This window comes from Rhinolophus ferrumequinum, chromosome 3, assembly GCF_004115265.2.
Source record: "Rhinolophus ferrumequinum isolate MPI-CBG mRhiFer1 chromosome 3, mRhiFer1_v1.p, whole genome shotgun sequence".
Taxonomy (NCBI): domain Eukaryota; kingdom Metazoa; phylum Chordata; class Mammalia; order Chiroptera; family Rhinolophidae; genus Rhinolophus; species Rhinolophus ferrumequinum.
Genome location: NC_046286.1, coordinates 8,775,935 through 8,800,423, shown reverse-complemented (window position 1 = coordinate 8,800,423; position 24,489 = coordinate 8,775,935). Strand labels below are relative to the sequence as shown.

Sequence of the window (24,489 nt, the reverse complement as noted above, 5' to 3'; positions counted from 1 at the left end):
CATGCTTGAGAATGTCTTTTCTGTTCCCTCATATGTGAAGGGCAGCTTGACCAGTTTTTGAATTTTTGCATCCCAGCAATTTCCTCCTCAATACTCTGCATGTGTTTTTTCATTATTTCTTAACATTAATACTTAGGGTTGTGGGATATCAGTGACACCCTGATTTCTCCTCTTTTCTAAGCAACTTTTAAATTTTTTTTTGTTTCTTAGATGCATATAAGTTTCTCTTTCTGTTTTTGAAATTGAAAACATTCTAGGTGTTGTTCATAATTTTTATAAATTTTGTTTGGAATACAGCAATCAAATCCAGTTTCCAAACCTCATCCCAAATTTTACAGAAATGGCAAGTTTTCTTTTATGACAGCTTGATTATTATTCCTGATAAATTCAGTCCCTAAGTTAACAAGTGGTTTTGGTTTCTTGTCTGTGATGCCAGGAAACACGTAACAGATGTAAAAAGAATGAGAAACTCTGAGAGTACATACAGAAAAAAAGAAAAGCTGGTAACAGGGACATCTACCTTTGTTAGTCAAAATCATGTTTTGCCTTTTAATGACTAATTTTATTAAACACTTATTTATTGGGAGAAGGAGGGAAACTTTTACCTTCAGAGGCAACACTTCTCTATTGACACCATAAAACGTTGCCATAGCAAGTGTCCAAGACAGCAGACCAGCCACATTCCCACAGACTTTTTTGGCACTTTCAAAAGAGTAATCATCCATATTAAAATACGGCTGCAGTAACTCAACCATCTCTTCATTTATTGTGTCCTTGGGGAACTGCTGAAGGTTCCACAGGAAGCCCGTCGCACTCATCAGCTGAAAAATAGTATTACAACATGTAAGTTGTGGAAGAAAAGAAATACTTTTTTTCTGAGTTAGTATGTACTTCTAAATTGAATTTTTTTCAAAGAAGTAATAAGTGATTTGCTCTAAACATACAAACCAAGACTATGTCATTAGTAATCCAAATCTGTAAATGGTAAACTGTTTTCCCATTTCCATGGTGAAAGAGTAACAATAAAAGCTACGTAAGCTTCCTGCCATGTGAGTGCACCTAAATGCCACTGACCACACAGATCTCCTTTTGGAGACTAGGTTGGGTTGACATCAAGACTGGTTCTGAACAGATTTTATAAAAAGAAAGCATTCAGTTGTAAAATTTTTCCTAGTTACATTTTGGGGAGATGCCGATTAAGATAAATTATTCAATACACAATGAATGAGTTTTGTCTGCCAGATTGTCTGGTCTATATTAAGTACCCTGGGATGAGGGCACCTGATGCCCCTCATAAGGCTTATAAAGATGGATTTTACTTACTTTTAATGACTCTCCCCATGATGGCTTGCAGCAAGGCTTTTCTGGATCCATAGTAACAGGGTCAATTTTCTTTTGAAATAGCAACAGAACGCAGTCCATGATTCTCATAATAAGATGCGGGGGCTTTGCAAGTTTCCTGACTGTGGCAATATCATTTGGCTTGATAGTCTGTATTTGGGTTTAGAAATCAATATTGTTTTATTGAATAGTATTCATAGTCATATGAAAATCTAATACTTGTATTTTTTTCATTAGTTTCAAGTGTACAAAACAACCTAGTGATTAGATATTTATATACCTCACAAAGTGATAACTCCAATAAGTCTGTTACATATCTCACACTGCACATAGTTATTACAATGTTATTGACTATCTTCCCTATGCTATACTTTATACACCATGTCTATTTTTTTTAAATTATAGTTGACATTCAATATTGTTTTATATCAGTTTCAGGTGTACAACATAGTAGTTAGACATTTATGTAATTTTTGTAATTTATGAAGTGATTCCTCCTATAAGTTTAGTATCCATCTGACATTATATATAGTTTTTACAATATTACTGACTATAGTCCCCACACTTTATATCCCCGTGACTATTTTTTTAAATTATAGTTGACAGTCAGTATTATTTTATATTAGTTTCAGGTGTACAGCACAGTGGTTAGACATTTACAAAATTTATGAAGTGATCCCCCAATAAGTCTAGTAACCATCTTAAACTTAACCAAAACACAAACCTAACCCTAACCCTAACGCTTTTTCTGCATCTTGACATGATCACATGATTTTTATCTTTCATTTTGTTTATGTGATGTATTACATTAATTGATTTGCGGATATTGAACCAACTTGAATACCAGTAATAAACCCCACTTGATCGTGGTGGATGATCATTTTAATGTATTGCTGAATTCGGTTTGCTAATATTTTGTTGAGAATTTTTGCATCCATGTTCATCAGGGATATGGGCTTATAGTTTTCTTTTTTTGGTAATGTCTTTGTCTGGTTGTAGAATCAGGGTAATGGTGGCTTCATAAAATGAGCTTGGGAGCATTCCCTCCTCTTGAATTTTTTGAAATAGTTAGAGAAAAATAGGTGTTAATTCTTCTTTGAATGTTTGGTAATATTCACCTGTGAATCCATCTGGTCCAGGACTTCTCTTCGTTGAGAGCTTGTTGATTACTGATTCAATTTCATTAGTAGTAATCAGTCGGTTCAGATTTTCTGCTTCTTCTTGATTCAGCCTTGGAAGATTGTATACTTCTCGGAGTTTATCCATTTCTTCCAGATTATCTTTTGATTTGTCCTTGATCTCCTTGTTAACGCATTCATTGTTTAGTAGCATGTTATTTAGTCTCCATATGTTTTTATGTTTTTCAGATTTTTTTTCTTGTAATTAATTTCTAGTTTCCTATCATAGTGGTCAGAAAAGATATGGGTCTAGTGTGTCATTTAAGACTGCTGTTTCCTTACTGATTTTCTGTCTCGAAGATCTGGCCATTGGTGTCAATGGGGTGTTAAAGTCCCCTACTGTGATTGCGTTACATTTGATCTCTGCCATTATGTCAGTCAATATTTTATATGGTTAGGTGCTCTTATGTTGGGTGCATAGATGTTTACTAGGGTGATGTCCTCTTCTTGGATTGATCCCTTTATCATTATGTAATGTCCTTCTTTGTTTTTTATTATAGTCTTTGTTTTAACGTCTATTTTGTCCAATATAAGTATTGCTACTCCAGCTTTTTTGTTGTTTGCTTTTGTGAAACATCTTCTATTCCTTTATTTTCAGCCTATGTGTGCCTTTCAATCTGAAGTGGATTTCTTGTAGGCAATATATGCCTGGGTCTTGTATTTCTTATCCATTCAGCTACCCTAAGTCTTTTGATTGGAGCATTTAAATGACTTATATTTAAAGTGATCATTGATAGGTACACAGTTATTGCCATTTTATTATTCATATTTTTATCTTTTATTTGTTTGTTTTCCCCCTTCTTCTCCTTAAAGAAGTGCCGTTAACATTTCTTGTAATACTGTCTTGGTGGTAATGAATTCCTTTAGATTTTTCTTCTCTGGGAAGGTCTCTATCTCTCCTTCCATTTTAAATGATAGCCTTGCTGGGTAGAGTAGTCTTGGTTGTAAGCTCTTGCTTTGCATCACTTTGAATATTTGCTGAACCTCCCTTTGGGCCTGCAAAGTTTCCATTAAGAAATCAACTAATGGTCTTATGGAAGCTCCCTTATAAGTAACTAGTTGTCTTTCTCTTGCTGCTTTTAGAATTCTTGTCTTTAATCTTTGCCATTTTAATTATAATGTGTCTTGGTGTTGGCTTCTTTGGGTTCACCTTTTTGGGATTCTCTGCACTTCTTGGCCTCGTATGTCTATTTCCCTCACAGGTTAGGGACAATTTTCAGTCATTATATCTTCAAATAGGTTCTCAATCCTTCACTCCCTCTCCTCTCCTTCTGGTACTACTATGATGCAAATGTTGTTATGCTTGATGTTGTCCCACAGGTCCTTTAAACTACCTTCATTTTTAAAAAATTCTTTTTTGTTACTGTTGTTCTAATTGGGTGTTTTCTGCTACCTCATCTTCTAAATCACTGAGTTGAGCCTCTGCTTCATTTAATCTGCTGTTGATTCCTTCTAGTGTGTTTTTCATTTCAGTTATTGTATTCTTTCTGACTGGTTCTTTATTACGGTTTACATGTCCTTCTTTATGCTTACTATCTCTTTGTTGAAGTTTTCACTAAGTCCCTTTAGTATTCTTATAACCAGAGTTTTAAACTTTGCCTCTGATAGGTTGGTTATGTCCACTTCATTTAGTTCTTTTTTGGGGGTTTTCTCCTGTTCTTTTTTTGGGGACATGTTTCTTTGTTTCCTCATTCTGGCTGCCTCTCTGTGCTTGCTTCTACTCGTATGTATTAGATAGATCTCCCATGTCTCTCAGTCATTGCCAGATGGCCTTATGTAGTATGTGTCCCGTGTGGTGCAGTGGTGCAGTCTCCCTGATCACCTGTGCATGTGTTCCAGGAGTATCCCTTGTGTGTGTTGTGTGTGTTCTCCTGTTGTAGTTGAGCCTTGATTGCTTTTAGTGGGTCAGTAGGTGGCACTGACTCCCATGCTGACTGCCTGTGAGGACTGGCTAGGCCCACAGCATATGCACTGCTGTGTTCAGGATGACTCCTCGGAGGGGATTTGCCCCAGTGGGCTCTCGTGCCTGTTGAGACCACCCTGTGGGTGTGCCACTCGTGGGGCTAACCAGGCAGTACTCTGGTGTGGTCTGAGGCTGACCTCTGAGAATATTGTTTCTGGTGACTCTTGAGAGGGTCTCCTGTACAGGCAAGTTTCAATCTTGCCTGTGACCAGCCTGGGTCTACCTGCTCAGAGCTACAAAGCTATATGCAATTAGTTGCTACCTGTGTTGTACCTGGAGGCATGTGGGGGTGGCCTCACTGTGAACTGTGGCTGGCTGCTACGGGTATCGGGCTTGGGGCAGCTTAGCTAAAGGCCCAGGACCCCCCTAGGCCTGCTGTCATCTGCTGGCTGCCCATAAGGCTCAGCTGCTAAAAGAGCCTCCTTAGGTGCACAGTCTCGGCTGTTCATTAAGTGTTGACAGTACCCTCGGCGATGTTGCCTGAGTTGGGTGAGGCGTGGTTCCAGGGAGTCATGGGGTGTGGCTGGTGGTCTTCACAAAGTTAGTGTAGATTCAGTCTTTGTGGCAGTGCTGACCCTGTGGCCACTCTGCAAAACACCCTGAGAACACCGCAGCCAGTCACTGCTTGCCTCGGGCCCACAGATACCGGACAGCCACCCAAGAAAGGCTGCAACATAAGCTGGGGCTGACTGCTCACTGCCGAAAGTTTTCCAGGCCACTGTGGGGCATCAGCTGCTGTAGAAGCCTCTCACAGCTTGTGGCACAGTGCTGGCTGTCTAGGAGCTGAGCATGCCCTGGGCCATGCCACATTAACTGGGCAGGACGAGGACTTAAGCAGTCACCAAGGTGGTGTGCACAGGGATTTTACCAGACCAACACAGTCTCAGGTTTGGCATTGTGGGGGTTGGTTCAACACAGGAATGATGGCGCCCTCCCATAAGCTACACATAAGGTGGGCTCCACACAGAAACAATGGCAGCTGTCCCTCTAGCCCTCACCCGGAGGCCACAAAACTCAGTCTTTCCCTGTATGTCTGTGGCACTTCTTGAGTTGCCACCCCTTTGCCAGAGCCCAGGTTGAGTGCATGCAAGTAAGTGAGTCTGTGCATGGACCCACTAAGAGGACATCTGGGTTTCCAGCAGGCTTCTGTCTCACTGGGATAGACATGGAATTCTCGCTGATTTTCACAGCCAGATGTTGTGGGGATTCCTCTTCTTGGCATGGGACCCATAAGCTGGGGAGCCTGGTGTGGGGATGGGACCGCTCACTCTTCATGGGGGCCTCCATTGCTGAGGTATGGGTTTGGAGTCAGCCCATATTGTGTCTCTGCCCCTCCTACCAGTCTCAATGTGGTCTCTTCTTTATATCCTCAGTTATAAGGGTTCTGTTCAGCTAGTCTTCAGATGACTCCCAAGATTGATCGTTCTATAATTTAGTTGTAATTTTAATGTAATCCTGGGAGGAAGCAGGCATAGTGTTTACCTATTCCATCACGTTGGGAAATCTAATACTTTTAAATAGTTGAAGTAGAAAATTTTAAAATGTATTTTCTCACCATATGCTGACATTATCTCCTCAAGGCTTTGCATTTCAAGATTTTTTTCCCCTAATCGCTTTCATAGTTATTCTTGGATTTTTGTCTGTTTGTTTTTATTCTTTTTTCCTCTGTTGCCCTCAAATAATTATTTAGAATATCACAACCATTCATTGTCTTCCCCCCAGACCTTTGTTAGTAACAAGCCTCATTGACATGTATCATTTAGATAACTTCCATCTTCAAAGGACAGAGTCTATATCATGCGTGCAGAGGTCCCCCTTGAGGAGCAGGGAGTCCAGCTCCACACCAAGCTCCCTAGCCCAGGGTTCTAGAGTTGGGAAGAGAAGTCCCCATAACTTCTGGTTATGAAAGATCAGTGGAGATTTTGGCTAAGTGAGATAAAGGCAGCTGGATTCCCAGGCGATCCTCTTAAAGGGCCCTCACATGGACTTACTCACTGACAGACTCTCTCGCTCTGAGCTCCATCTCTGGGGCAGCAGCTCAAAAGGTGCCAGGGACATAAGAGAAGGAAATTAATTATTTGGCTTCAGGGTGGAGGGGCAGCTTTCTCCTGGACTGAGGAGGTGGCAGAAACCATTGTTTCTTCATTGAGTCCTCACCCCTCCCGGTGTGCAAATGCAGGCAGCCACAATATTTGAACGTCCATCAACCAGGCTAACATTGTTCCTTCACCCCACCCTGATGATTCCCTGAGACTCCACCCTGCCCAACTTTTGGGCACACCCAAGCCACTTCCAGTGCAAATGACCTATCTTGGCTCATGCTGCAGACTTTCTTAAAATCTCTCAAAGGTTCACAAAACCCAAAACAAGCAGCACCTATCTTCGGCATGTCCTGTAACTCTTGCTAAACAGTGCTAAGCCTCACACTAGCCACAGCTGGCCTCAGTTCATGGGTTGGCCTCTCAAGGCACCTCCAAGCCCAGCATGGGTGGAGGCCATCTGCAGATGGCTTTTGTGGCTCATGACAGGTGGGCCCAGGCGGGGCACAGGCTGCAGCTGAACCTGACCTCCAGTGAGGCCCCTTCCAGGCACCAGAGCCTGCTAAAGTGAATCCTGCTCCACAAGGTCCCTACACAACAGCTCCTCCACTGTAGTCACAGCCAGTCCTCACAACCAATCAGCTAGAGGGTCAATCCCTCCCACTGATGTGCAAACAACAACAAAGGCTCAATTACCCAGGAGGGCACATGCAATCCATACAAGGGACACTCCTGGAGCACCTGGCTGAGGTGATTAGGAAGACTGTACCACTGAGCCCCAAGGACACCTACAACATAAGGAACTCTACTAAGACTGGGAGACATAGCAGACCAACCTAATACATAGAAACAAACACAGTGAGGCAGCCAAAATGGGAAGACAAAAAAACATGTCCCAAATGAAAGAACTGAACAAAGCTCCAGAAAAAGAACTAAACAAAATGGAGACAAGTAATCTATCAGATGCAGCATTCAGAACATTGGTTTTAAGGATGCTCGGTGATCTCAGGGAGAACTTCAATAAAGAGATAGGAAACATAAAAATGCAGATAGAAAACATAAAATACAACCAGTTAGAAATTAAGATTACAACAATTGAAATGAAGACTACATTAGAGGGATTCAATGGTAGATTTGATGAAGCAGAAAATCGCATCAGCAATTTAGAAAGTAAGGTAGCAGAGAACACCCAATCAGAAAAGCAAAAAGCAAGAAGAATCCAAGAAAAAAAATGGGACAGTTTAAGGGGCCTCTGGGACAATATCAAGCATACCAACATTTGCATCATACGGGTACAAGAAAGAAAAGAGACAGCAAAGTATTGAAATTGTACTTGAAGAAATAATGACAGAAAACTTCTCTATCCAGGCAAAGGAAATAAATACAAAATACAAACTCAGGAAGTGCAGAGAGTCCCAAACGAGATGAACCTGAAGAGGCCCACACCAAGACACATCAAAATTAAAATACAAAACAAAACAACAAACAAAACAAAAAAAAACCAAATGTTAAACACAAAGTGACAATCTTAAAAGCAGCAAGAGAAAGGAAGTTAGTTACCTACACGGAAGCTGCCATAAGAGTGTCAGCTGATTTCTCAACAGAAATTTTGCAGGTCAGAAGGGATTCACAGGAAATATTCAAAGTGATGAAAAGCAAGGACCAGCAACCAAGATTACTCTACCCAGCAAGGCCATTATTTAGAATTGAAGGACAGATAAAGAGCTTCCCACACAAGAAAATGCTAACGGAGGTCATCACCACCAAACCAGTACTACAAGAATTGTTACAGGGACTTCTTTAAGACAAAAAAAAAACCCCAAAAAACAAAAAAAACAAACCACGGGGCTGGCCTGGTGGCTCAGGCGGTTGGAGCTCTGTGCTCCTAACTCCGAAGGCTGCCAGTTCAATTCCCACATGGGCCAGTGTGCTCTCAACCACTAGATTGCCGGTTCAACTCCTCGAGTCCCGCAAGGGATGGAAGGCTCTGCCCCCTGCAACTAAGATTGAACACGGCACCTTGAGCTGAGCTGCCTCCCGGATAGCTCAGTTGGTTAGAGCACAGGCTCTCAACCACAAGGTTGCCAGTTTGATTCCTTGAGTCCCGCAAGGGATGGTGGGCAGCGCCCCCTGCAACTAAGATTGAACACGGCACCTTGAGCTGAGCTGCCTCCCGGATGGCTCAGTTGGTTGGAGCGCGTCCTCTCAACCACAAGGTTGCCGGTTTCACTACTGCAAGGGATGCTGGGCTGCGCCCCCTGCAACTAGCAATGGCAACTGGACCTGGAGCTGAGCTGCGCCTGACACAACTAAGACTGAAAGGACAACAACTTGAAGCTGGACAGCACCCTCCACAACTAAGATTGAAAGGACAACAATTTGACTTGGAAAAAAAAGTCCTGGAAGTACACACTGTTCCCCAATAAAGTCCTGTTCCCCTTCCCCAATAAAATCTTAAACACACACACACATACACACACACACACACACACACACACACAAAACACCAAAAAAATAAAACAACCAATCCAAAAATATAAATAATAAAGTGTAAATAACTACATACCTATAAACAATTAATTTAAATATAAACATAGTAAATGTTCCAATGAAAGGACATAGGGTAGCTGAAAGGATAAGAAAACAAGACCCTTACATATGCTATCTACAAGAGACTCAGTTCAGATCGAAAGACACACAAGGACTGAACATAAAGGGATGAAAAAGATGTTTCACGAAAATAGAAACAACAAAATAGCTGCAGTAGCAATACCGATAGTAGACAAAATAGATTTTAAAACAAAGGCTATAACAAGAGTCCAAGAAGGACCGAGTAATCCCACTTCAGGGTATTTATCTAAAGAAACCCAAAATGCTACTTCAAAGGGACATGAGCATCCATATGTTCATTGAAGCATTTTTCACAATGGCCAAGAGGTGAGGGCAGCCTGGGTGTCCACCAATGGATGAATGGATAAAGAGGAGGTGGCACATATATACAATGGAATATTGCTCAGTCATGGAAGGGAATGAGATCTTGCCATCTCTGGTGGCATGGATGGATCTGAAGAGTATTCTGTTGAATGGAGCATGTCAGACAGAGACAGACAGGTGCAATGTGATTTCTCTTATATGTGGAATGTAAAGAACAAAATAAACATATAAAACAGAAACAAACTCATAGATACAGAGAACATTTTGATGGCTGCCAGATGGGCAGTGGGTAAAAATGGGGAAGGGATTAAGAAGTACAAATGGGTTGTTAGAAAGTTTTCATTGGGATGTAGGTTATAGCATAAGGAATATAGTCGATAATATTGTAATAACTATATATGGTGTCAGATGGGTACTAGATTTATTGGGGTGATAGATAGGAGGGGGTTTGGGGCCAGCACGAAAATGGGGAAGGGATTAAGAAGTACAAATCAGTAGTTACAAAATAGTAAAGTATAGGGAATATAGTCAATAATATGGTAATAACTATGTATAGTTCCAAGGGGGTACTATACTAGGCTAGTCAGGGGATCATTTCTTAAAGTATATAAATGTCTAACCACTATGCTGTACATCTGAAATTAATATAATATTGAATGTCAACTGTAATTGAAAAATTTAAAAAGGGGGGGGTGGGAAGGAGAGGGGGAATAAGAGGATCTAATTTCCAGGTACTCTGTGTCCCCAAAAATAAGACCTAGCCGGACAATCAGCACTAATGAGTCTTTTGGAGCAAAAACTAATATAAGACCCGGTCTTATTTTACTATAATATAAGACGGGGTATAATGTAATATAATATAATACCAGGCATAATATAATATAACACAATATAATACTGGGTCTTATATTAATTTTTGCTCCAAAAGATGCATTAGAGCTGATTGTCCAGCTAGGTCTTATTTTCGGGGAAACATGGTATAAAACAAGAAAGCCATGGGGATGTAACACACAGCATAGGGAATATAGTCCATAATATTGTGATATTGTGGTATGGTGTCAGGTGGTTATTGGATTCATCTTGGTGATCACTTCTTTAGGTATGTAAATGTTGAATAACTATGGTGTACACCTGAAACTAATATAATATTGTATGTTAGCTATATTTTAATAAAAATCTTTAAAAATTAAGAGGTATACATAGTACATATACGTGGAGATATTCTAACTACAACTTGACTATTAAACCTTTAATATGTTAATTAATAATAGCTCTAAAGTTTGAGGTTTCTTTAAGCCTGGATATCCCATAAGTTGGGTTACAACAATGTACTTTAAAGTTTGATACCTGAATTTATATACCTTTAATGAATTGCTATTGGTGGAATAATTACTTTTGTCTTTTGGGATAAAATTTGCCTCACATTTACCTCATCTGTAATGTAGCCTTTCTATTATAATTATGTTCAAAATAGGTACAGCTTTTTATTGTTTCAGGGAAACATATATTGGAACCAACAAATACATCCTTCATTAATACACAATGTCTTACAGCAAAAACAAAAACAAAAAGAATTCAGTTCAGTTTTCTGATTACATGTAATGAAACATGGTGCCTGCCAGGACTCGTGTTGGGAGGGATAATAATACACTACTCACATTCAGGGCTGCTTCTGCTTCTTCCAGGGCAGGTTTAGCCGCCTCGAGTTTGGTCTCAGCTTTTACTTTTTCACTGTCAATTTCATCCACAATTTTTTGGGCTTTGTCTTTCACCTCCTGCACTTCATTTTTCACTTTGGCTGAAGCTTGAGCACTTACTGTGACTTCTGCTAATACCTGTGAAGTTGAGGAAACACATGAGAGCAAATAGAAACCTTTGAGCAAAATTTATAGAATTGAATAGTGAGAGAATATTTATTCAATATAATATAAAACATGAATAAGAGCAAATTTATTCCCCAACTAAGTCATCAGTATTTTAAGGTGTATTAAAGTAACTCCTTTGAGCAATTCCTGGCAGTCTGCTATTTCCTAAGCTTTCCTCGGATTTAGAATAATATAAGTAAATATTTTAAGTTTTCAGAAAAATGCTATTTCTACTCTATGTAATTTCTAGAGAGTTGAAACAATTCAAGTACGTGTAATGGGATAATGTCAGAAACCAATTAAGCCGCATGTAACAACAAGAAAAACAGCTCATATTTTGAAAGTGCCACCATCACTCATTTCCGCAACTGGCTAAGAGTCAAGACTTAAGCATCTATTCTTAACCAACTTTCAGTGAGTGGAAGCTGAAAGCAGTCTGAGACTGGTGGGGTCAGAGATAAAGGAGCAGCACACATATATCCCTACCACCTTGGGAGCAGTATCTTTTTTTTTTTTTTTTTTTTTTTTAACTCTACCAGCTCTTTCTCTTATTCTTTTCCCTGCTTGGCACAAACTTCAGATGACACTTGGGCCATCTATACACCTATAGCATGCAGAGACCTTAACAAGAAGACCAAATATAACCTTTAGTCAAGCAGAAATTTCATAAACAGATGACAGAGAACAAGAGAGACAAAGTCAGAGAAGAAAGAATAGTCTTACGCCAGGTGGAGAATATAATAGTTTATTCATGTCTTGGTAAGAGTTAAACGGAAATATCTAATGGTCTTTGTGAACATTATGTTATTGAAATAGTCTTTACATTTATACCGTTTACTTTTTAGTAACATTTTTAAATGCTTTTTTTTTTAATATGGGAAAATGTTCCTCACTATTAATGATAAAATCAATGCAAACTCACTTCATCTGCTTTCACAGAAGCCACTGCCAATTCCTTCTCCTTTACTGCAAGATCCTGAGAGAGTTTTGCAACGGATTCACTTGCCTCCATAAGCTTATCAAGACCTTTATAAACACACATATACACTCTTAATGAGTAAATGAATATCCCTTCATCAAATATTTATTCAATATTTGCTACTTATAAGGCATCGTATAAGTACTACAACAAATGCAAACTATTTATGGACAAAGTTTTAAAAATATACATATATTGGGAACAATAATACTGACCATATTTCTAAGAGTTTCAGGAGGGGGGTGAAGAAAATCGCTCTGGTTGAAGAATATAATCAAAATACATTTAAGGGAAAGTCCTGGTGCCATACTGAATAACATTAATTTAGTCAAGGAACTTAGTTGACAAATTTATGCTCCCCTTGGCTTTGCAAACACTTTGTAACTATCATTGTTTGCCTTTGAATCATATAGCAGCTGAGATGGCCAACAATACACATGATCTATTAACATTTTTGTCATTCTCTTTGCTATAAATATGACAATAACTGCTAAAGCCTGTGCAACTGGCTCTGTGACTTTCAGTATTGTAGAGCAAAACAAGTAACCGAATTTCTCACCTTCAACTGGGTTCTAGACAGAGGTGTTTTGGTAAATGTTTGGCATCTGGTCTCTTGAGGGGGAAGAGGAAACACTCATTTATGTGTTTGCCAATTCCCATGGTGTAAATACCCCCACCATGGCTGATTTAAAGCTACCAAGAGGTTCTCAGTAGCACACCATTATATAATATTTCTACCACACAGACAGAATGCAAATAACCTCAAGAATAGTAATAATAGTAAAATAGAGTAAAAATAACTAAAAAATGTTAAGTTTGGGGTATTTATTGCCTTCATTTTAAATATTTATTTAATTGTAAGTTTATGTGATTTCATTTTTAATAAAGACTGTTTAGCAACCAGATCATAAAATTCCTAAATGTAACAATCAGCTTTCATGAGTCAGTAGAAACAAGTAGCTTCAGCACACCAAATGATTCTGGAGCATCCTGTAGAAAAGCTGCAAGGAGGTGAGTCATGAAAGAACAACAGAAAGTTTCTTTCACTGTGTATCCATCATCACTGTAATTTCACCGATCTTGGAGCTCAGTTATGCTATGTGACCAAGTTTTGTACAGGAGAAATGAAAAGAAAGCACTAGGTGTTTTGGGCCAAATGTTTTCTAGATATATAATCTATTCTAATTTCTACTTTTCCTACTTGTATTACATATACTGCACACTCAGAAAACCATTGCTCAGAGAAGCTCTTCTTGCTTTTATTTGTTTGCATTTGTTTCTGTTGTGCCTTTTCCTTTGTTAGAAGTTTGAGAAGCATTAACATGGTAAAGTGAATGCAAACGGAGGGAAACTGTAATGCAACCAAAAATTGAAATTGTGGTCAGTTCCCAAGAGCTGGTTTTCCCCATCTGCAAGCAGCAGCTCTGTGTCGGTGGTGACTCACTGCTCAACAGGGTAGGCCCAGAGTTCAAAGGACAGGGAGAAATGGTTCTAGAAAAAAAACAAGCCACCTCTGCTTAGATTTTCTTCTGCCCTGAGTTTCTTGACAGGTCAAGAGACCCTTAAGAGCATTCCTTCAAAATAATCTATTACTAACAATGAAGTTAGTATTTCATGTTTAAACACAGCAATACCTACCAAACAAAATATTGGAATTTTTATCAAAAGAGCCCTTAAAAGAAATTCCATTCTGCTTACCAATATTCATACGTTCAGCTTGTCCATTAATATATTTCACCTTTTCAGCATAAATGTTTTATAACCATTTACAAATGAGAGATAAGATTTGGGAGTCACGTGCGCTCTTCGACGGTATCTGAAAGCAGAACAGAAAAATGGTCTCGTCTTTGTCATTCTGGTGTGCTACAATGTCAGAACACATGCTCTTCCCACTGGGAAATCCGTGTCACTCCAGAGCCTGAGTCACAGTGGGAGGGCAGGAATTATGAATGACTTCCCTAGAGGTGATGTAGAAAGAACACTAAATATCTGATGCTTTGACCTCTTAGGGGTCTTCGCCTCCACCCTTACCCCACTCAGGGCTTCTGTTTCCTCATCTGGAAAACTGAGAAAAGAATCACTGCTTTATACCTGCCAGAATTTTGTGAAGACAAAAAATATACAAACGGAGTATGTAAAAACACTTTGTAAACTTTAAGGTTCTGTACAAATATTAGGGATAAGTGAAGTGAATTCGTACTGTGATCTGCTTTCGTTCAAGTAGGAACCAGCTGGGCTCACTGAGGTGAAAACTGGTCTCCCCATGACTCCCTGGATCATCCTTAAAATCAAGGCCACATTTGATTCAAACATTTAACTCACTATGGCCTTTATTATAGTAATTATATCTAGCAATAGAAATAAATAAAATAAATAATTATATACAGGAAAATCTCAAGTAAAAGAGCTCCTCACATACTATTAAAGTCATTTTACCTCATATTAATTTTTCAGTTTTGGAGTTCTGAAGACTTTTAACATTAAAAATATTAAGGATTTGGGCATGTATGTGACTATTATTAAAGTGTTATATAAATATTATATTCAGAATAAATTTCTACAACCTAAGAGGACATGAAAAATTTGGAAAATACACCAAATTTTTCGAAAATAAAGACGCAGGTTTTTGCGGTTGTACAGAGGTAAAAATTTCTTTCCAAAGGTGATGGTAGCAAAAGGAGTTCAATTGAAGTAGAAAGAAAATCTTCCTAATAGTAATAATTAATATTCAAATTCACCAAGAATATCCAGGAGATTATCTTGAACTATTCAAGAGGGGTGGTCTGGGTATGGTTTTAGGTAAAGAAAATGGTGCAGGATAAACACTTTTGTGAGATAGGGACCCCCTGGAAAATCAATTAAAGTGTTACCCAGACTCTCTATGCAGAAAAATAGGTAGAGTCTTTTGGGCAGGTTCAGCACCCTCTGAAGTCCATCCACTAACCCTAAGGGAGAAGCCTATTGTTCCAGAAATCCACGTTGGCTCAACTATTCACATCTGTCAACTATACACAGTGACTATCATGCTTTTGGGGGGAAAAAGTTGGTGTTTTCGAACTGCTGACACCAGCTTTCACATGTGAACATCATTGCTGCTTTTAGTGAGTGGACTGTCCTACAGTCAATTAAAATTTTGTTTCCTAATTATTTGGCATAAAAACATGGTCAAACATGCATGACTTGATAAGACTAAGTGATGCAAATACAAAGCCTAAATGTATCCTTAACAGAAGGCAGTAAAGAAACTTTACAACAGTATATTTCTTTGATCAAAATAAATGCATTTCACACAAAAAAATGCATTTGGATGAGAAACTAATTTTAAACAGTTTATACTGAATTAGTTCAGTCATTCTCAAAAAAAATTAAGAAATGAAATTAAGTGCTTCATTAAACATGTGTTACTTTGAGGCCTGAAGGAAAAGAGGTGCTTAAGTATAGACACTAATTAATTTTTAAATCTCATTTATTTATAATGTTTTCAATACAGAATCACTACAAAATCAAAGCAAGAAAAAATATAAGTGCAGCTGGGACTTCATGTTCAATACGAAGAGGTTGTTTTTACTGGATGTGCAATTTAATTTTTCTTTGGAGCAAACTGTGGTTCTGTAGTTGTCATGCTTATGCAATGTCACTTACCTTTGGAAATAACTTTCACAGCTCTCTGAAACCATGTCATGGAAGAGGCCCATTGTTTCTACCACTTGCCTTTTAGTCTCATTAGAGCAGACAATACTATAGCCTGAAAGGAAATAGGAAGCCACGGCCACCAGAGCCTCCTTAGGCCAACGACTGAACCAGTCCATAGTGCAACCTGATATCAAGCCAGGGAATTTCAAAGAACGGGCGCGGAACCTTTCACCAACCTGTGGACAGAAAAGTCAGAGAGCATTAGAAACACAAATAGATTATAAATAGGATGGAGAGAGGTTTATGCATTCTGAGACAGCGATGTAACATCACAATTAAAAAAAAATATCTCAGGCTGTATTAATAAGTAAATTAAATATCCAGATGAAGGGAGGTAATATTTCTACACTCTTCTCTGTCCTAAGACTACTTCTGCATTCCTGGATTCAATTCTAGAAGCTATCTCTTAAGAGGAAACTGACAAACTAGAACTCTTGTAGACAGAAATGACCAGGAAAGTGAGAAGCCTGGACACGAGAGTAAGTGAGAACAGCAGCAGGACCAGGAGGTGTTTGGTCTAAAAAGGAAACCATTTTGTAAGTCTGCAAAAACTTTCTCCAGATACCTGAGGAGCTGTATGTGGGAGAGGGGTTGGGTTCAATTTATATAACCGAAACAGAATCACAGGGGGAAGGACAGAGGCACAAATTTCTACTGATTATAAAGAAGGCCTTTCTGGCTATTAGACAATCTGAAAATTAGGCAGGTACCTTGTAAGTTAGTGAGCCCAACCCCTCCCCACAAGGGCAGAGCTGACCAATAGAAATTTCTGTGATGATGGAAACCCGCTCTATATGTGTTTTCCAGTATGCTAGCGACCAGCCATATGTAGCAGTTGAGCACTTGAAATGGAGCTACTGGACTGAGAAATTTTATTTTTACTTAATTTTAATTAATTAAAATTTAAATGGCCATACATGTTTACTGGCCACTATATGGACAACACAGTGAGCTACAGATAATCAAATGTACATAAGGGACACACTAGCTGGTAGGTCTAGATTGCAGGGAGAGCTGAACAAAATTATATAACCAAATCCCTTACAACTCAAATCTGTGTCTCTAAGTAATTAATAAAAGAGTAGGCTATGCAATAATTTCGAATAAGATGGATATGTTAAATTATTGTACTTTGGTATGAGATTTCAGTCAGTGGGCATTAATGGTAGTAAAGGGTTAATTTTATTTCAATGTAACATACGCATATCATTATAGTTTCTGAGCATTTCAGAGAAGGTTAACAAACTATATAAATACGTTTAAATAAGTAACTCCTCCTACATAAACATAAATAAAATAAAAACTCACTGGAGAGAAGCAGAGAACAACATGCAAGTTCTTCTTTGACCTTGAAATGAAGTACTCATACAGATTATCAAAGGTAGGAGGATGACGAGGCAGCTCCTTCTTCATCACTGATATCAGCCCTTGGGTGATTTCATCCATCTCATCCCGAACAAACAAATTTGAAATCTTTGACGATTGGACAAGAAAGCGTTCTGTATTTTATTTACTTTTTAAAAAAGATTTTTATTAAAATATAGCTAACATACAATATTATATTAGTTTCAGGTATAGACCATAGTTATTTAACATTTATATTCCTAGAAAAGTGATCACCATGATAAGTCCAGCAACCATCTGACACGGTACCACGCTATCACAATATCACTGACTATATTCCCTATGCTGTACGTTACATCCCCATGACTGACTGGTTTTATACCTGGAAATTGAATCTCTTATTTCCCATCTCTTCACCCTTTTTAAATTTTTCAGTTACAGTTGACGTTCAATATTATTTTATATTAACTTCAGGTGTCCAGCATAGTCGTTAGACATTTATACAATTTATGAAGTGATCCACCCTGACTAGTCTAGTACCCACCTGTAGGTCATTTATATTTAATTTTTTATATTGATGGTGAAATTTACATTTACCACTTTGCTATTTTTTTCTTTATGTTTCCTGTTCTTCTTTGACTGCTTTTTGTATGTTAAATATGTTTTTAAGGAATATAAGATTCTGTTTATTTTAATCATATTTGGAGTTATTTTGCCTAAATTGTGGAATAGTTTTGCTGGATTTAGAATTATTTATTGAGCAGATTGAGCAGTTAAATTAGGAGCAAATTATATTTCCGTTTGCCCAAATAGCTATCACTAAAAAGCTATCTCTCTACCATTCCAATCATCTGTTCAAAATGTCCTGTGATGTCCTCTCTTCTCTAACTTATAGTCAGTCTCAATTCTGGCTCCAAGGCAGTTAACCAGCACATGCACCAATAAGCACCCATAGACACCATTGTGCAGGGAAGAATTAACACAGGAAGCCTGATTTTGAGAAGAGTATGGTTGGCTGGTAGCTTGGAACTTGGCTTTTGGAAAGCCTCTTCTATTGCTAATTTATAAGGTTGTTCCAGTGTGCCTAGACTATTTATACAAACATTGGTATGTATGCTGTACATGTACATTCCTCTGGGAGTCTGGAATTTTGGCAGTTGTGGCTAGGCAGGGAGTGACTACATGGCCAGCCTCCCAATAAAATTGTTGGATTCTGAACCTCAAACAGACTTCCCCGGAACAGAAACACAGTGCACGTGTTATGGTGCTTCACTACTGGGGGAAAAACACATTCTGTATGGCCCCTTTGGTGAGAATGCAGGAAGCTTGCACATGGATTTTTCCAGATTCCACCTGATGTGTCTTTTTCTTTACTGATCTGGCTGTGAATCCTTGTTGTGTTGCTTTAATAAATCTTAGTCGGGATTACAAGTATATGCTGAATCCCATGAGTCCTAGCACGTGAGTGATCTTGAAAGTGCTGGTACAAGTGGTATCAGAAGTGGTGACACTAACATTGACACACAGCTAGTGGAACTCTTTCAACCCGTCTATACTCCTGACTGCTAGATAGATGGATGGATGGATGGATGGATGGATAGTTTGTTCCTCCTAAAATAAGCTATAGGATCAAATTAAAGATTGAAGAGAAAAATTAGCCATCAAATTTAACATGGAATAAAGCATACAAAAAAAAATCTACAAGTAGGCAGCATTAATTTGACAGGAACTTCAAAAAATTTACCAAATCTCACATCATTTTAGAAATTAATCATCTCTAAAATGAAAAACATGCGCTAAATGACCTCTCTTGCTGAAGGTTGCCAAAAGATTGCTGCTTTTTCTACCCAAATATAATTTACATTGTTTAAATATAAGCTTTTTCTCTACTTTTGAGACCTACCTCCCCTGAAGATAGCAGGTTGTTAAGATATTCGAGAAATGCCTCATCTTTTATTTCATTGTCAGTAAAGATGAAGGTAATGCCTTTTCCATCAGCACCGGCAACTTTGTACAAAGATTTTAAGTCTTCTATTAGATTACTCACATTATAAGACCTAAAAAGAGAAGCGGCAGAAAATGTAAAGTTAAAAATATATATAGTCATACTTTACCTCAATATACAATATAACCCATGATGATTCGAGCATAATCTGCTTCTGCTCTAAGAGATATTAAGTAGTAATACCTACTAAAAAACACAGTGATTAGAGTGAAATAGCTATATGTTACCATTCAAAACACATGTTTTTTGAGAAGTGAGAAATGGATTTACCAGAAGTGACTCATGAAGAGTAATTGGGAATAGGGAAATGAACTTTTATTCCCTTCAATCTGACAGTCTTCAGCAACAGATTTTGCCCAAGGGAATACATATATAATATCTAAAACTAATCTGAAATTTGGGTGAGTTTGGATTGGTAAAAAGTAAAGATAAATTACAAATTATAAAATTTATCTCTATTTTTATATTATATATAGTGGTAATTTGTGCATCTCACTAATTGTCTTGATATAGAGAAAGCCTCAAGAAAAAAAGATGCCTTATGCAATGTGATATAAATAATAGAAATCTTCTAATTATGTGATTATGAGATTTTGAAAAGAAGAACTTGGTTTCTGTTTTTCTGTTTCCTCTGTTTCCTAGTAAATGTGTGTGCTACCAGAGGCGAAGTGTAAAAATAAAAAAGACATTTTCTGAAGTGTTGTATATAAATCTTCACGAGTAAGTTGATGACAAAGACTATAAAGAAACCTTCACTTAAAAGAGGTTTTACAGGGCAAGTAATAGGGAGTTTCATGTATGCCATAGGGTGTAATGGAAAGACTATGGGCCTTGGAACCAGAGGACCTGGGTTCCAATCCCCATTCCAAAGCTTTAGAAAACTTCCTTCACATTTCTCAGCTGTTTCCTCATCTACAAAATGGAGATAATATCTATTTTTAAAGATTGTTGTGGGCATTAGAGATGATGTAGTTTAAATGAATGAATAGCTTATTTTTAAACTAGGAGTATCAGCTACCCGCTTCTGGGTGGCGCTCCAGTAAAAAGTCTTACTGACTTCAGGAAAAGGGACTCCATCAAATAGAGAACATACATCCCCTTCAAAATAATTCCCAAGAGGGAAATTCATTAAAAAGAAACTGGTAAGATGGTTTGCTGAGACATAGCTACACCGGTGAGAGCAACACAGCCCACATCCTTCCTGGAGAGGTGCTGTGGCCCCGTGTTGTCAGTGTAATCCGCCCACTGGCTAGTCTCTGAATCAACCAGGCAGTGAGGTCACAGGGCCAGTTTGGCTGTTTTTATTTTATAATTAAACTTACTGTTATGTATTGTTCTACACTATAATGACACAGTACACACCTCTCTCCGGGTCCTGACCCCTCTCTCTTCTTTCTTTCATAGCTAAGCTTCTTGAGAATTTTCTAAACCTGTTATAGCTTCTTCTTTACTTCCTTAATGTGATGTGACTTCTGCACCCATCCACTCCACGGAACATTTTGACACGTTGACTGTTACCACTTTTCAAGCCTTAACTCAATAAACATTTTCAGGCTAATTCTCTACCTCCTTGGTTTCTGAAAACCACTCTGGATTTCCTCCTCTCTGGCTTGCCTGTCCTTCTCACCCCACCCCATTTGCAAGCCCCCTTTGTCTATGCTGGGAGACCCCAGAGTTCTTTCCACAGCCATCTTTTCTTCTCATTATGCATCCTATTCATGCTCCCCATTACCTTAAAAATGTTCTCACCACTGAGACTTCTATACTTTTATCTCCAGAACCCTCTCCCGAACACCACACCCATGGGTCTAATTACCTATGGAAACTGTGTTTGGTAGACATCTCACATTCAGTACATATTGAACTAAATTCTCATTGTACCCCTTTAAAACTAGTCATTTATTAATTTGTTCGACACAGATTTTTATAGTGTTGGTTAAAAGTACCCACTTTATAGTAAAGGACAAGACAGAGGTTACAATGGTCCATCCTCAGACTAGTGAAAAAGATAGAATTGTGAACAAGCACATTTTTTTTTAATGCAATGTGATAAAGGCCACTAGAGAAACTAGTGTGTAATGCTAGACTCTCTTCTTTCCTCTTCTTCACCCATATCCAATCGATTGCTAAGTCTTATCAATGCTACCTACTTTAAAATGTCCTCACTGACTCCTTCTCTCTACTCTCACTTTTCCTGTTGTTTTACAACATACCCAGGATTCCATTTAATCAGTATGGTCACACATGCAGACATGGAAAGAACTGCCACAAAGGAAGTTTATATTCACAGATTTCCAGAAACAGAAGGAGGCACGCCATGCCGCCTAGGACCAGATGGGGAAGCACCAGATTGGTCAGGCAGCAGGAGTGAGGGGAGAGCATAGGCAATGACAGGCTTTATTGCAGTTTCCGTGAAAAAGGCAAAGGCAGGAAGGCTAAGCAGATATTTGGGATTGGTTAGTTTGAATAATTGCAGAAGGCTCTGGGGTATAGATGCTGTCCCCAGTTGTCTGGCCCTTGACTCTGGGTTGATTAAGGCAGAGGAATATTGCTTCCTGGAGTGTAAAGCCAGATCGAGGCAGTGGTTCAGGTTATAACTCTTGACTGGCTGGTTCACATATGAAAGGCACATTTCTGGGCCACCCCTGGGATGAGCCATCTCTCCTCAATCAGCAAGGTCCCAGTGCCAGAGCATCAGGAATACAGAAAACAAGAAAATATAGTTAACACACCTGCCTTAATTTAAGTCTCTGTCATTTCTAACTAGAATGACCGTAACACCACCTACCCCTGGATCACAAACTCAGATACCTACAGGAATAACGCAGGCAATGCCAATGAGTGAAGCAGGGCTGGTGGGGGTCTCTGGTAAATTGCAGCATTGCAGGTCCTACCTAAGGAAGCAGCTGCTGCTCAGCTCAAGCCCCCTGGTAAAGTAGGCCAATGTTGCCAGATCTTTCAATTATTTTAAGAAAAGTCAGAAATATTTTTGTTTGATTTTTCCATGATCTCTCCCAATTTTTAAATGTTGACAACAGATTAAATTTAATCACTAGATATTTGATGTTTATGTTTTATAATATTTTTTTATTTTCCAATTATAGTTGGCATACAATACTGCATTAGTTTCTAGTGTACAACTCAGGGATTAGACATTTATATGACTTATGAAGTAATCACCCCAATAAATCTAGTATCCATCTGACACCATACATAATTATTATAGTACTATTCACTACATTCCTTATGCTATACTTTACATCCCCATGAATATTTTGTAACTACCAATTTCTACTTCTTAATCCTTTCACCCTTTTCACCTATCCGTTCAACCCTCTCCCATCTAGCAAACATCAAAATGTTCTCTGTATCTAGAATTTATTTCTGTTTTGTTGGTTTATTTTGTTCTTTAGATTCCACATATAAGTGAAATCATATGGCATTTGTCTTTCTCTGTCTAACTTACTCTGTTCCACACAATATTCTCTAGGTCCATCCATGTTGTTGCAGATGGCAAGATTTCATTCTTTTTTATGGATGAGTAATATTCCACTATATATACGTACCACCTCTTTATCCATTCATCCGTTGATGAACACCGAGGCTGCCTCCACATCTTGGCCATTGTAAACAGTGCTGCAATGAACATATGGATTCAGACATCCTCTCGAAGTACCATTTTGGGTTTCTTCGGATAAATATACCCTGAAGTGGGATTAGTAGGTCCTTCTTTGTCTCTTGTGATAGGCTTTGTTTTAAGTCTATTTTGTCTGGCCTAAGTGTTGCTACCCGAGCTTTTTGTTTGTTTGCTTGTTTCCATTTTCATGAAATATCTTTTTCCATTCCTTCGCTTTCAGTCTATGTGTATCTTTCGATCTGAAGTAAGTTGCTTATAGGCAGTGTATGTAAAGGTCTTGTTTTCTTACCCATTCAGCCACCCTACCTTTTGATTGGAGCATTTAATCCATTTACATTTAAAGTAACTGTTGATAGATACATAGTTATTGCCATTTTATTATTCACAGTTTTGATCTTTTTTCTTCTTCATAAAGTCCCTTCAACATTTCTTGTAATACTGGATTGTTGGTGATTAACTTCTTTAGCTTTTTCTTGTCTGGGATGCTCTGTATCTGCCCTTCGATCCTAAATGATAGCTTTGCTGGGTAAAGTAATCTTGGTTGTAGCTCCTTGCTTTTCATCACATTAAATATTTCATGCTAATCCCTTCTGGCCTGCAAAGTTTCTGTTGAGAAATTAGCTGACAGTCTTATGGGAGCTCCCTTGTAGGTAATTAACTACTTTTCTCTTGCTGATCTTAAGATTATCTCTTTGTCTTTAACCCTTGACATTTTAATTATGATGTGTCTTGGTGTGTGCCTTTTTGAGTTCATCTTGTTTGGGACTTTCTGTGCTTCCCGAGCTTGTATGTCTATTGCCTTCACCAGGTTAGGGAGGTTTTTCATCATTATTTTTTCAAATACATTTTCAATTCCTTGCTCTCTCTCTCTTCTCCGTCTGGTATTGCTATGATGCAAATGTTGGTATACGTGATGTTGGTCCAGAGTTCCCTTAAACTATTCTCATTTTTTTGAATTTTTTCTTTTTGCTGTTCTGATTGGGTGTTTTCTGCTACCTTATTTTCCAAATTGATTATCTGATCCTCTGTTTCATCTAATCTACAGTTGATTTCCTCTGATGTATTCTTTATTTCAACTGTAGTAGTCTTTATTTCTAACTGGTTCTTTTTTATGTTTCCTATCTCTTTGTTGAAGTTCTTGATATCATTGAGCATCCTTATAACCAGTGTTCTCAACTCTGCATCTGATACGTTGCTTGTGTTCATTTTGTTTAGTTCTTTTTCTGGAACTTTGTTCTGTTCTTTCATTTGGGACAGGTTTGTCTCCCCATTTTGGCTACCTCACTCTATTTGTTTCTGTATTAGGTAGAGCTATTATTTCTCCTGGTCTTAGTAGAGTGTCCTTATATAGTGGGTGTCCTGTGGGTCCCAGTGACACAATCTCCCTTGTCACCTGAGTTGGGTGCTCCAGTGGTTTCCCTTATGTGGATTGTGCATGCCCTCAGGTTGTAGTTGAGGCTTGGTTGCTATTTACATATCAATGGGTGGGACTGATCTTCAGGCTGATTGGT

At 38.4% G+C, this 24,489-nt stretch overlaps 1 protein-coding gene across 1 annotated transcript in view; it reads right to left on the bottom strand.

The window, feature by feature from the left end:
• Positions 1-24,489, bottom strand: part of DNAH8 (dynein axonemal heavy chain 8) — a 335,302-nt gene that overhangs the window by 112,769 nt on the left and 198,044 nt on the right. Inside the window, 9 exon segments of the mRNA XM_033102419.1 lie at positions 606-821; positions 1,324-1,491; positions 11,114-11,290; positions 12,243-12,346; positions 13,998-14,054; positions 14,057-14,115; positions 15,942-16,168; positions 17,301-17,465; positions 19,240-19,393. Coding sequence (XP_032958310.1) covers positions 606-821; positions 1,324-1,491; positions 11,114-11,290; positions 12,243-12,346; positions 13,998-14,054; positions 14,057-14,115; positions 15,942-16,168; positions 17,301-17,465; positions 19,240-19,393 — 1,327 coding nt within the window.